Raw genomic sequence first — 13590 nt, 5'->3', positions numbered from 1 at the left:
GGTGCTCACGTGGTCACTGTGTTGGGAGTCAAGATGAATTCCCAAGGGTGAACAGGGGGTGCAAAACTACGGAATGAAATGAGAGCTTAGGACCCCCAGTCCTCCATCCTGCCCCTCTCTACCGAAGTCGCGCAATTTGCTTCACCTTTGGAATGCACCTCTCTGATGATTATTGTGGAACCAAGTTTCTCAACACCATAGAGATTCCTGGAGCCTGAGGCAGGGCGGGCAAGGTGGCTTTCTCAGAAAGTCCACTGACTTGTTCTCGTCTAGATGAAATAAAGACACTTTTGTGTTAACTCCCGGGGACAAATGTAACAAACTCCCAGGCTTTTATCTTGAGTCTCTGATTCTTTTGGCCCTGAAATGGCATTTGGATCACACACAGCATCTGAGCTTGCAGCGTGTCTGGCTTTGTCTGTGTTTCTGCTTCTCTGAGCGTTTAGGCATGGCCAGGTGCATTCACTGTGAATTTGCTCATTGTGTGGGACAGTGGTTCTCAACCTTCCTGAGGCTGCGACCCTTTAATACAGTTCCTCATGTTGTGGTGACCCCCCCAACCATAAAATTATTTTTGTTGCTACTTCATAATGGTAATTTTGCTACTGTTAGGAATTGTAATGTAAGTATCTGTGTTTTCCCACGGTCTTAGGTGACCCCTGTAAGAGGGTCATTTGACAAGCCCCAAAGGTCGCACCCCAGAGGTTAAGAACCACTGATGTAGTTTTCAAACCACCGCCCCCCCAGCCTATGAAAACATCAAAATACAAACCTTTGTCCAGGGAATTGGTTATGGCATTGAGACGCCTGACCCACGGTGACAAGTTCAGTTCAACCTGGATTATAAACAATGTAGCCGGAAGCATGATGCCGGGAAGCCAGGAAGGGAGCGTGACCATTGCTTTCAGGTGCTATTGCCCCTCGGTTATAGGCATAAAAGAATAGTCCTTTTGAATTGATCACTGTTCCTTAAAATGTGGGCATGAGAACAGCTAATGTTAATAATAATATCTTATTTCTATGATGGTTACTCCAGGGTTTAAATTGTCAGCTCCTCTGAACCCCCCCAATTCTGACCTGCTTAACCGAAGTTCATTTCTAAGTGGCCACCGATGAGAACAGCTATTTCGCAGAGAGCAGGAAACCAGTAAGGATGTAGCAGTAACAGACACTGTCCTGCCAGGGGAAAGAAACTGAACTCCGGTGAGGACCAGAGATGTCTGGGTCAGGACTTAGGAGAGGGACTATCTGACAGTTGCTTCTGTTAGCAGGGATTTTCATCTCTGAATTTTGAACCCAACATCTGTCCTTCTCTGGTAGAGTAAACAATACAAAATGTGTGCTCATGGGCCATATTCTTTTTGATTAGTTAGTGTTGTGTTTTGTAATCAAGGGCTGTTTCTGCCTAGCCTGTGTACTTAGAGTCCCCAGATACCATGTGTATATGGCTGTGGTGGTTTGAAAGGAAATGACCCTCAAAGGGAGTGGCGCTATTAGGAGGTGTGGCCTTGTTGGAGTAGATATGGTCTTGTTGGAGGAAGTGTGTCACTATGAAGGGGGGTGTTGAGGTCTCATATATGCTCAAGATATCACCCAGAATCTCAGTCCACTTCCTGTTGTCTGTAAGACGTAGGACATTCAGCTACTTCTCGAGCACCATGTCTACCTGCATGCCACCATGTCACACCATGATAATAATAGACTAAACCTCTAAATTATAAGCTGCGCCAGTGGAATGTTTTTCCTTCGTAAGAGTTGCCGTGGTCATGGCGTCTCTTCACAGCAATAGAAACCCTAACTAAGACAATGCCAGTGCCTAAGTGTATGCTGCCGCACTGAATGGGTCATGTACTCTAACTGGACATTTCTGAGTATGTAAATGAATGAACGATGTGACTCGTAGCCATGTGTCCAAGTCCCTTTGTTTCTCTAAGGTTTGTTCTGTGAAATGCCCTCTCATCACGATGTTGGTGACAGGGCTGGTGTCTATCACAGACACACTACCTAGTAGCTAACGTTGTGTAGTTTTCCTTTAGGTCCTCCATTGACACCATCATCCCTTCCTAATTAACGATAAAACATTTTACACACTACATAAGCTATGAACTTGGAAGATAAACTGAGATCCCAAGTTGTGTACCGTCTCCCTTTCTGATGTGATGATTTCAGTTTTAAGCTTGGCTTTCTTTGCAGGGAACATTTTTTTTTTTAATCTTGATTTGATTTTCTGACAGTGTTGAGTGTCTATGAAAATCAAGTGGGTTATGAGAGAGGAGGAAGGTCGATGAAGGGCAATGATCAACCATGATGAAAATGAACAGTCAGTCACTGGTCATTTTATGGGGAGGAAAATTCTAAATGAACATATAGCAAAAGGTGAAATTCTGGGGCGACTCTAAACCCGGGAGAGGAAGCCAACTTTTGAGCAAATCAAGTAAAAAACATTTGAGGCAAGGAGAGTGAGAAATACTGTTACACCCTGGATAGGGGTGAGAGGTACACAGTCAATTGTGTTTGGTAATTCATTTTACCTTGGTAATTGGTTTTAAATTATTGACCTGCTTTAGATGGGGGAACTAGATTATCTGATGAAGAGATGTTGATGCTTGCTGCCTCCACACTCAGCTACCCTTCACTTGCATGGAATGTTGATAGCTCACACATTCCTACCAGTTGCATGGACAGGGATCAGAGAAAGTAATTGATTTGAAGATACTTATCGTATAGATTAATGATAAGCTATTTCCTTGAGCCACCAGCCCAGATGTTCACAGTTCATAAGTTCACGAGCAAACCCTGCTGGGGAAAAAAAAAAAAATTAAAGCCATATGCAGACAGGGGCCAGCGGCTCTTTTCTGTGTAGCTGTAGAATGTGGAGGAGTTTTGAGGGTCTCAGATGATAAACTATCATATTAAAGAAGTGGAATAAAGACATCAGGACAGCAGTAGGTAAAGCCCAGAGCAAGAGGCAGGACCTGCTGGCGGGAGAGTGCACAGGCAGGATGTCATTCACCGTTAGTGCCAGTATGTCGTGCGAGTACACAGGCTCGTGTTGCCACAGATAATCCGAAATGATTGTTGACTTTTGGCTCTGCTGCCTAGGTCCATGTCCAAATGTGTTTCTGTGGTCTCAGACTTCATAATATTTCAAGAAATATGAAGATGTATTTCTCAGAACTGAAGCTGGGTACTTCAAACATTTGTCTTCTACTGCTTCTCAGCTCAGCTGCCCCATTTACCTGCTCATTCTTTTTCTTTTTTTTTTTTTTAGTTTTTCGAGACAGGGTTTCTTTGTGTAGCTTTGCGCCTTTCCTGGAACTCACTCTGTAGACCAGGCTGGCCTCGAACTCACAAAGATCTGCCTGCCTCTGCCTCCCGAGTGCTGTGATTAAAGGCGTGTGCCACCACCGCCCGGCTTTACCTGCTCATTCTTGTGGTCCCTAATCTACATGCAACGAAGTTTAGGAGTCGGTTGGTCTATAGACTATCAAAAAGTCTATAACTTTTTAATGAGTGGGTGAATGAATGAGAGCGGGAAGTTCACTCAACACTAAATCACTGACCACAGACTGATCCCACGTGATTATTTAGGAGTGTTAGGGGTCAGTAAGGGTCTCAGAGTTATCACTCAGATTTGAAGTTATCACTAAGGAATTCAGATTATAAAAATATCACATTGATTCTAAAGACTCTTCTTAATCCATCTTGAAAATATTTAGGTCTGCTAGGTGGCTGTGGTCGTTCCATTCCCAGATGGCATGACACTTCCATGCTCATTCCCAGGCTGCTGCTCTGTCCCTCACAAAGGAAGGCTGTGTTCCTGAAGGACTTCACTCCCCTGAGGAAAAAGATCATCCTGCACCACAAACGTCCACACTGAGCCAAGCAGAGTCAATGGTCCTGTTTTTGTGGCTGGTTGCTGTCCTAAGCCAATCCATGCTGCCAAGAGCTTTTGGGTTAAGATTCACTTTGAATAATCACTAGGTTTATTTTGTGCATTCTTAATAGGGATAATAGCCATTAAAGTTGATTAGTATCATGGTTATAAAGTTGTCACAAGCTTTATTACTTGCCTACCCACACTTGGACAGAGTAGAAATAAGTAAACCAGTTTTCCCCCAGGTTGTTATCAGACTTACAGGTGAGGAACATATGCCAATGAAAGTGAGATGAAATGTAGTCTGCACACGATACAATAGTGACTCCTCCCAGGGTGACAGACATGAATGTCGGAGAGTTCACAATCTCTTCTAGAAAAGACAAGCTCTTTTCAAGTTCTGGGATGATGTTTAATGAACATACACTGAAAGGGATTCTTTGTTCCAGATTACACACTGAATCATGCTCTTTCTTTTTAATGGAATAGCAGATCTTGTGTTTTTAATTAGGCCACATTTCTAGTATCATTTGAGTTGATTATGAACTCAGAACGGGAAGGATAAATGGATTCAAGCAATAAAAGCAGTTATTGGAAATTCACTTGAGTCTGTCTTCAGACATGCTCTGAGGGAAAAAGAATGCAGTGTTTTGATCCTTAATGTAAATCCTTTTAAGTTAAAAAATACAGTTGTAGCTATGTCCCTTCAAAGAGTGTATGTAGTTCTGAGAAGTTGCTGGAGCCTTCTATGTCCTACTGTATTAAGGAAAATAACCAGACACATCTTCTAATCTGCTGTAAGGATGAGCTGTGATAGCATATGGAAAGCACACAGCATTGTGCTCTGGCCGTGGAACAAAACACTCACTATGTATCTGCTCGGAGGGTTCAGACTACTCACTGAACAGTCCTGTCTGGGCAGAAACAGCTGGACTCCCAGGGATCCTAACACAGGAACACTGGAGCACAGATTCAGCTGCACACAGGTTTCTAGGTCTCTGAGAACACCACACCTTCCTGGGCTGAGAAACACACCATTTTTCCAATGGACCCCCACTCCTTGGCTACTTGAAAGTTTAGCATCAGAGATTTCTTGGGACAATCACCTCCCCAAGAGTTTGCTTGAGGTATGACTGGGCTTGGGTGGATAGAACACAGCACAGCCTGCTTAGTTTTGTGGGGGGAGAAAATTATATTGAGGCCCTGCATTCTAGACTGAATTGGGCACCCCCAAAATCATATTGAAGTGTTGACTCCTGGTATAACTGCATTTGAAGACAAGGCCCTTTCAGATGGCAATCAAAGTCAAATAAAATCACAATGGCAAGACCTTAGTTTGATAGGACAGGTATCCTTCTAGAAGAGAATCAAAACTCTTTACTGTCTGTCTGTCTTCTGTCTATCTATCATATCTATCTATCTATCTATCTATCTATCTATCTATCTATCTATCTATCTATCTATCATATCTATCTATCTATCTATCTATCTATCTATCTATCTATCTATCTATCATCTATCATCTATCTATATCTATCTGCCATGTGCAAACAAGACAAGAAGCCAGGAAAAAGCCGGGCGGTGGTGGTGGTGGTGGTGCACGCCTTTAATCCCAGCACTCGGGAGGCAGAGCCAGGCGGATCTCTGTGAGTTCGAGGCCAGCCTGGGCTACCAAGTGAGTTCCAGGAAAGGTGCAAAGCTACACAGAGAAACCCTGTCTCGAAAAACCAAAAAAAAAAAAAAAAAAAAAAAAAAAAAGAAGCCAGGAAAAGAGCCCTCATCAGGATGCAACTTGACATTGGACTAAACTGTGGGAAGGCAGACTTTTGTTGCCTAAGCCACCCAGACAGTGGCATTCTGCTATGATATGCATGTGAATATCTTCAAAGATTGAAAGTTTGATCCTCGATACAGCTATATTCAGAGGTGGGGCTTTGAAAGGTAACTGGATCCTGAGGGTGCTAACCCATCTTGATCCGTTGAGTTCATAGCTCCATGGACTATTAGGAGGTGGGAAAGTAGGTCACTGGAGGGAGGGCACTAAAGGATAGTTTGGAGTCCTGGCCCCTCCCTCTTTCTCCGGGGTTCCTGGTGCAGCCAGCCAAGCAGTTTCCTCTGTTCTACATGCTGCCACCATGATATTCCTCCTCAACTCCGGCCCCAGGCAACGGAGACAGCAGATCTTAAACTAAAACCTCTGATGTTGTGAGCTGAAGTGAAATCCCTCCTTTTAAGTTGTTTCTCTCAAGTGTTTTGTTATGGCAACAGAAGCTACCTAACACAGTGCAGGGCACGTAAAACACCCTGTAAGCTCTACTATCCAACATGGTAGGCAATGACAGCTGCTTTGGCTGACCAGTTATTCACAAGTTGACTCAATAAATACCATCTGCGTTGTGACAGGCAAAGCAGCAAGAGCTTGGACTACAGAGATAAGGCCGTGTCTTGTCTCCTAAAGACTGTATTTAGTGGGAGGGTGGCTATGTGATGTGTTATCATTTGGATAAGTGCTGTGACCACAGGTAGGCACCCCATGTGGTGGGAGCAAACGTGAACAAGGCACTTTCAGTCACCTAGACAATGACATCAATAGCAAAAGCACGCATCCAAGCTGGGACTTCATAAAAAAGGACAAGTTTAGAGGGGAAAGGGGATGGGGTTCAGGCTTTGCTGTGTTGAGTTTGAATGCAAGTGGATCAGAGACCAAGGTCAAAGCCCGAAGATCGAGGTTAGAGGCCCTTAGTGGAGGTCATTAACACATGGTAGTTGATGGCATGGATAATAGTGCCTGGAAACGTGTCCAGAGCTGAGAGACACTGAAATGCTAATCGTGGAAGGGCAGACAGGAGCAGAGGGGTAGAACCGGAGCCAGGCAAAAACAAACAAATTCAGAAAGACCAGGGTGGGATTACCAAGACAGCCTCGATCTTTTCAACACATGAGTTTAATGTCCGTCAGTTTATTACTGTTCCATAAAAGGACTGCCCCAGTTTCAAAAACAAAACCACACAGAGTGTTCTCCATGTTAACAGATTTCAAAAATAAATTAGAACACTTAGCAACTAAAACTACCAAGCACAATGTTGCTTTCAGACAATTCAAAAGGCACTTGGGGATTTTTTTTTTTTTCTCAGTGCCTCAGGGCATCATGAACTCTAATTATCACTGCCCTGGTCAACTGTGGGAGTGCTGATGAATGGGGAGTTAATCGACCATTGGATAAAGCAATTTTAACTCAGAATGGGACAGCTCACTAGCAGGGACAGAGAAGGGGCATTCAGTTCCCAGATCACACTAGGCGGCCAGCAAACCCCTTCAGAGACCTAAACTGTCTCCATCGGAAAAATGAAAAACCTTTCATCCTTCAGCCTCTCCCTTCTCTCACTGCTGGTGAATACATGAGGCTTTTGAACTGTTGGGACATTCAGAGAGTTAACTGACCCCCACACAGCATCCTAATATTCTAAAAATGATGGTGATGCCCATACATTTCAAGCATTCCTAATAGTCATCCAAAGGCTTGGGTCTGAGTTCACTGAGATTCTAGGTTTGGGGGCTGAATTGAATAATCATGTGGCCTTCCTGGGCTCTTGATTAGAAGTCCACTCCCTGCTTGTGAACTAATAGCAAGCTGTCATTTCTGTCACTATCAGAATCAAAGACAGTAAGTAAACTTGAGTAGAGGTGTCAGGAGATACTATCCCCAGACTCCCATTATTCCGTGACCCCTGATGGTCTAGCAAAGAACAAGAGCTGTTTGTTCCTCGGGATGCTTAAAAGAAGTCAGCATGGGAATCACCCCGCTCCTGTCCCTGCTGAGTGGGACTGCTGGGTTTGGGAAGGCATTCACTGCAATGTACCACTCCTGCCAAGAGCCGACTAGAAAAAGATGCTGGAGAAAGGAAAAGAGCTGGACAGGGTGTGGGCACCGCTGCTTGCTGCCCCCTTGGGTCGTCTGTATGGTCGGGGGTAGTTGTGACGTCATTCTCATCAGATTCACCCAGGTCTGGAGCTATTCGTCATCATCGTCCTCATCATCGCTGTCATCATTATCCTCGTCATCAGAATTATCATCATCATCGTCATCATCATCATCATTGTCGCCATCACCATCATCGTCTTCCTCTTCGTCGTCGTCATCATCTTCAGTGTTGATCTTTCCAGAAAGCACATCCTCGATCCAGTCTTCCAGCTCCTCGGCTGTGGGCAGGTCGTCATCGTCTGGGATCTCCATCCAGACGCTGTCTGCCTGCAGTGACGGACAGAATGAACCAATGAGTGAAGGGGTGGAGGCTGAGACCGGCTGGGGGGTTCCAAGTAACTGTGCAGAGTGGGCCTCCACGTCTCTCACACCCATCAGGGATATTTATGTACAGATAGACAAATGGAAATGCCAAATGATGCAGAACAGTCTTATGAAGTATTCTGTTTCAATAACAGCAAAAATAAAATATCTATTCTACTACCCAAGAGAATACGTATGTGCACACACAAAAATTAATGAATGAATTACTCTTCATTCAAATTTCAAAAGTCAAGAAATGTAGAGACTGATAGAACGCTTACCACAGGGTGGCAAAGAGAAGTTGTTAACGGGCCCCATTCACAATAGCCCCTGCCTGCACTGGGCTGCAGTGGGCCCTCTATTATGGCTCCTTCTCCTCACTGTTCCCCTTGTTGAATCTGCCCTATTTCTGTCTTGTTTTGTATCCGATGTCTGGACTGAGTCTATATTTCTTCCCACTCGATCAGTTCATCTCAATAGCCCTTCCCACCCTGAGTTTGTCTGTGCTTAAACTTCTGCCATGGGGCTTCCCTTCTGTAATCAGGGTCTTCTGACTGTGTGGGTGGCTGCCAGCATGGGCTTCTGGACATCAACCTCTCCATCTCTCTTAGGCAATGGTAGCTCTAGGCATGAGTTGCTTGTATACAAAGGCCTTGTTATTTGGCTTGGGAAGTGAATACAATCAAGCTCCTAGAGTTTAGGAAAGACCCAAGAGTTCCACTTGATGCTATAGACTCCTGAGTGATCTCATAGTTAGGGCTGCATGGCAGCCAAGAGGTGGCTGAGACTGCCTGGCCAGGCCCTGATGGGGATACTCAGGCCCTGATGGGGATACTCACATCTGTTACATTCACCACACCAATCTGTGGTTTGAACAGGTCAATCTTGAAAGTCTTCTCCCAGTAAGCAACAAGCTGCAGCAACAAAAAGGCCAGGTTAGACAATGGGTGGAGGGCTCTCCCTGTGGCCTGGATTCACCTGCCAGCCTATCGTAGTAACCGGATTATGATTGTGATGCCTTTAAAGCAGTTGTGGACACAGGAAATCCAAGGCTGGCTCCAGCCCTAAAGCACTTTAAGCATTCAATAAAAGATGCTATGGCACTAGCTGTGACAACATAGAACATAAATGCTTCCACAGCTCTCAGGGAGACTATCACAAAGATGGTTGAGGGCAATCCGCAAACTATAACTCATTGATAGTTTGTGGGTAATGAAAGAGCCATTTCTTTCTACCTCCCTTTAAATGTTCCATTCTTACAAGCTTTATCTTGTGCCTCTCTGTCATATGAGATGGCTGGGAAAGCACTGATATGCTGTAACGTGGCATAAAATGCAAATACAAGCCAGGTTTCTTCAGCCCAGCGAGGGCTCTATCTGGACAAATCTCTGGCTGGGGCAGGCTAATGGAACTAGTGGAGTCCATGAAGCTAAGGAAACAGAGATGTTCAGGGACAGAGGTCTCTCTAGTAAATGCACGGACTGACATGGACTTGGGTGTTCGTGGATCTGGAAATTAGAAATGCCTTTGCTTTGCAAGAACCAAGGTAAATGCAGAACTGGCCAAAAGAGTGGCAGGTCATTTACAAGTTTGCATAATGAAACAGTACAGGTAAACTGGAAATACACAGCAGAAAGCAAATCAACAAAGCAATCTTGTATGCTTAAATGGCCATGGCTTTCTTATGCTTACCCAGAATTATGCCATTGGCCTCAAATCTCATGGAAGTCTCTTTGGTTCACCCAATCTCCATGTGTATAGGATTTGATGTCAGCTTTCTCTGTGTAGTCATTTTTACCAGTCATAACCTATGCAACTCATAGCCAGAGAATAACCAGATGTCTATAGTTACCAGCAGTTAGCCTTACCAGAAGCAGTCAATAGACCAAGCTTTGACTTCACTATGGATCTTGGTGGGGCTTCCACATCTGCTAGGTTTAACAGCCAAGTGCTGCCCTTTCTCAGTGGGATAGGGGTTACAACAGTACCTAGTTTTAGGGTTGTTGAGGGAATGGGCTATGAGCACATCTTCAAACAAATCACATAATTCAGTACCTATGTGTTAGTCTTCAAGGCTCTTGAAGAGACCCAGGTTCCACCTCATGCGGTGCTGGGGATCCTGGCTCTTGGTGCAGGATTGGACTTGGCCAATAGAGAATGTTCATTTTAGTAAAGGATGTAACTTCCTCCATTATTATTGTTACTGGGCTCATGTGTGACATGCATTCTGTGTAATTTGCTCAAACCTAAGAATTAAATCAAAGCTTCCTTGCTATTCTTCATTGACAGAGACTAGCACTGGGGTGGTAAAGTTCTTGTACCTTCCATGTGGGCTGGACCCGATGCCGAGTCTTAAGGAGCTCGTGACAAACAAGCCAGGCACAGTCTCTACCCTCAGACAGGCCACTCCTTTGCTTCATCAAGTTCTTTACTCTGCTAAGTGTTCACTTCTGGCTTCCATTCTCTAATAATTTAGGTTGCCTCTGGAGGCTCAGGGAGAGGTAGGTGGTGACACAGAGGGGCCATATTGTTACTTAAAGAAAGAATGTTCCCATCTCCCCTGGGTGGGCCTCTCCAAGAGTAGTCACCTCTTGGTGTCTCAGAAGTGAGGACACTGGTAAGTCCGGCCACTGCAATGACTACATGAAGCCAAGTTCAATGCTGTGTGAAAAGCATATGCACCCACTCCATATACAGTGGCCTCTGGGCTTCTTCAAGCACCATCAACTATTTCAGTCTGTCTCTCATGCTTGAAGACGTTGTGCTAAACTCAAATATGGATGGTGAAGACCACCAGGGATAGGACCTTGGCCTGGGCCACTCACCAGTGGAAAGTCATCTGGGTCAATCCACAAGATGCTCAAGTCAGGGTTGTCAGTGTTGTCCCGGGCAACCTGCTTCAGGATCTCCAGGAACTCATAGCCATCTGGATAGGGTTCAAGAAAGTTGAGTCACCCAGCACATACACTGCTCCTCACGTGGAGTGCAAGAGCATGGTTTTTCCACAGGGCTTTCTTGGCCATCTGGTACATACCCTCAATTACAGAGTGAGTCTATAATGAGTCAGATGAAGAGCCACAGACACAAAGGGGCTTATACAGAGAAAGCAAGGGCAATTTTAAGAAAGAAATTGAAAGGTCACAGGGAAGTGGCCCCCTTTCTAAATGAAGGTTCACCTTCATTTCTTCATTAGAAGATGAAAACTGAGTGGCCTTGGTGACGGTCAGTCCCAGAGCAGAGGAAGCTCTCTGCCTGTCCCTGATGATCCTGTGTGTTCCAAGCATGTGCCGTCCCTGCTCTATAGATCAAGAACAACCTGGAATTCCCAACACCGTCAAACTGGGTCGGCATCGCTCTGCTGCACAGCCCATTTCTTACTTCCCCTTACTCCCGCACAAGCTCTGGTACACCCAGCACTTCCTGCACTCTGTCAGCAATATTCTCTGCCCCAGAGAGGAGAGATGAATCATAGGAAAAGCAGAGACAAGCCTTCCACACTTTGAGCCTAAGCCCTGCAGCATACAGCTTTTTTTTTTCCATAAGCAAAATTTTTGAAAGAACATCCAGTAAGTGATACTGTAAACCCTGAACACACCCCCACACCGGACTAGAGCAGAGACAAGTGGTCTGATTCTGGCAGGTCCCTGACATAAACCATTCTGTGAGTGTGTGTGTTTGTATACACGTGAGAAACAAAAGTCGGATGTGCACCTAAGTCCACATGAAGAGTCTCTGGAAGTTCAGGGAATCCAGAAGGGGAGCTCATATTTTGTTAAGCAATTAAATTAAGGAAAATGAAAGAAAAAATAACCAGGGAAGCTCTTAGCAAGCCCCCTAGCTCTTACGCAAGAAAGTCCTGCATGAGCCACCAACAGCCAACGCATCTCAGAACCCGAGCAGAGAGAGGATCATGGTGGCAAATCTGATGATGACTTATAGGTAGGAGAGGGCCAGTGGTGACCTGCTGGGAACAAGGACCATGGAGCCAACAGAACAACAGACTTCTCAACAGGTGCCAGGGTGCACAGATGACGGTGATCCCACCCAGCTGTGTATGGGTGCCATGGTAACTGGGTGGGGCCAGAGGACCAGTGGTCAGACCAGCTTCCACCATTCGGTAGTATACAGCTCAAAATAGAAACTTTAAGTTTAGTTCTAAACAATACAGTTCCATGGCTCTGATAGCTGAGTGTGTGGCCTGAGAGTCACACCCTCTGTACAAACACAGGGGCTGTGCTTTGGAGCCCACGTGTTTGCTGTTTGGAGGCTGGAGAAGGGGGAAGTGTGTTCAGTATCTGCTGCACGTAGGCATACGTAACTGGGAAAACCGAGCTTCCCTCCTCCAGCGTCAAATGTCCTTGCCGCTGTTTGGATACATTGTGGCTCCTCTCCTGGGCAAGGGATCATGTCTCAGGAGAGGAAACTATGGAAATTCGTGGAGAGTTGTGTGTGGATTTGTGGACTCAAATGCACAGAGCAGAAGAGAGAATTCCTCCCAGACAGCGGCAGCTATGACTGCTCATCTTGGAGAAGAAAAGGACAGTAATGGAGGTGACATGGCCAGTTCTCTGGAAGATGTGAAAGGGACCTGGACAGGCCTGAAATTCACGAAGAGTGTGAGGCTCAGCCACACAGATCATGTTCAAGTAGACTTGAGTAAATGGGACTGGATCCCCTGAAGGGAGAGCAGAGAATCCCCATGTCAAGGTCGCAGGGGCCCAGCCTGTGACCACCTACAAGCGCTGCCATGTTCTGATGGAAAAGCTCACGTGGTGCTGAGATTTTACAAAAGGAACTTTACATGTGAGAGCACGCGGCCACTCCTGTCTCTGTCCTAGAGCAGGTTCAGAGATAGAAAGAAAAAGGTGGAATGATTAAATTTGGCTTCTCCAAGAAAAAAAAAATGCATTTAAACCTGTATTAAACAAAAGATTTCATAGGTGTGGCTTAATTTCCATGTTTAAGAATGTGGAAGGTGTTTTTTTGTTTTGTTTTGTTTTGTTGTTGTTGTTGTGTGTGTGTGTGTGTGTGTGTGTGTGTGTGTGTGTGTGTGTGAAGAAAATATTCTTCATGTACAGGAAGAGCAAGGAAAACTCAAAAACTATTTATTCCCAGAACAAAATGAATAAAATTGACATTAAAGGCACAAAAGCTGCATCAAGTTCCAAGGGCAACCTTGGGGATGTCAAAGCTAAGAAACTCTGTATGGGCTCCTGTCTGTGGCTGGGGGTTTCCATTCACTTTTGTGTGACACTTACACACATGACTATTGGGTCCAAGTGACCTTAGTCCCAATCACTTAGACTCTCACTGGAGGCAATATCCAATATCGTCTTTCCTGGTGGGTAGAATGGGTCAGTGGCAATAATAGCTACTTCTTTTTAAAATTGCTCTTTCGTTTACTTGTCTTTCTTTTGTGCCTGTACAT

At 45.1% G+C, this 13590-nt stretch overlaps 1 protein-coding gene across 1 annotated transcript in view; it reads right to left on the bottom strand.

Annotated features, from left to right (window-relative positions):
• Window positions 1–6802: 6802 nt before the first annotated feature.
• Casq2 (calsequestrin 2) overlaps window positions 6803–13590 on the bottom strand; it is a 65334-nt gene continuing 58546 nt past the window's right edge. The window contains exons 9-11 of the mRNA XM_059265969.1: window positions 10988–11088; window positions 9002–9076; window positions 6803–8126 (exon numbers count right to left, since the gene is read on the bottom strand). Coding sequence (XP_059121952.1) covers window positions 7890–8126; window positions 9002–9076; window positions 10988–11088 — 413 coding nt within the window. The 3' untranslated portion in view covers window positions 6803–7889. The remainder of the gene's footprint in view (window positions 8127–9001; window positions 9077–10987; window positions 11089–13590) is intronic.

The sequence above is a fragment of the Peromyscus eremicus genome, chromosome 6 (assembly GCF_949786415.1).
Source record: "Peromyscus eremicus chromosome 6, PerEre_H2_v1, whole genome shotgun sequence".
NCBI classification, from domain to species: Eukaryota; Metazoa; Chordata; class Mammalia; order Rodentia; family Cricetidae; genus Peromyscus; species Peromyscus eremicus.
Note: the sequence above shows the minus strand (reverse complement) of the source record. Positions and strands in the feature narration are given on the sequence as shown.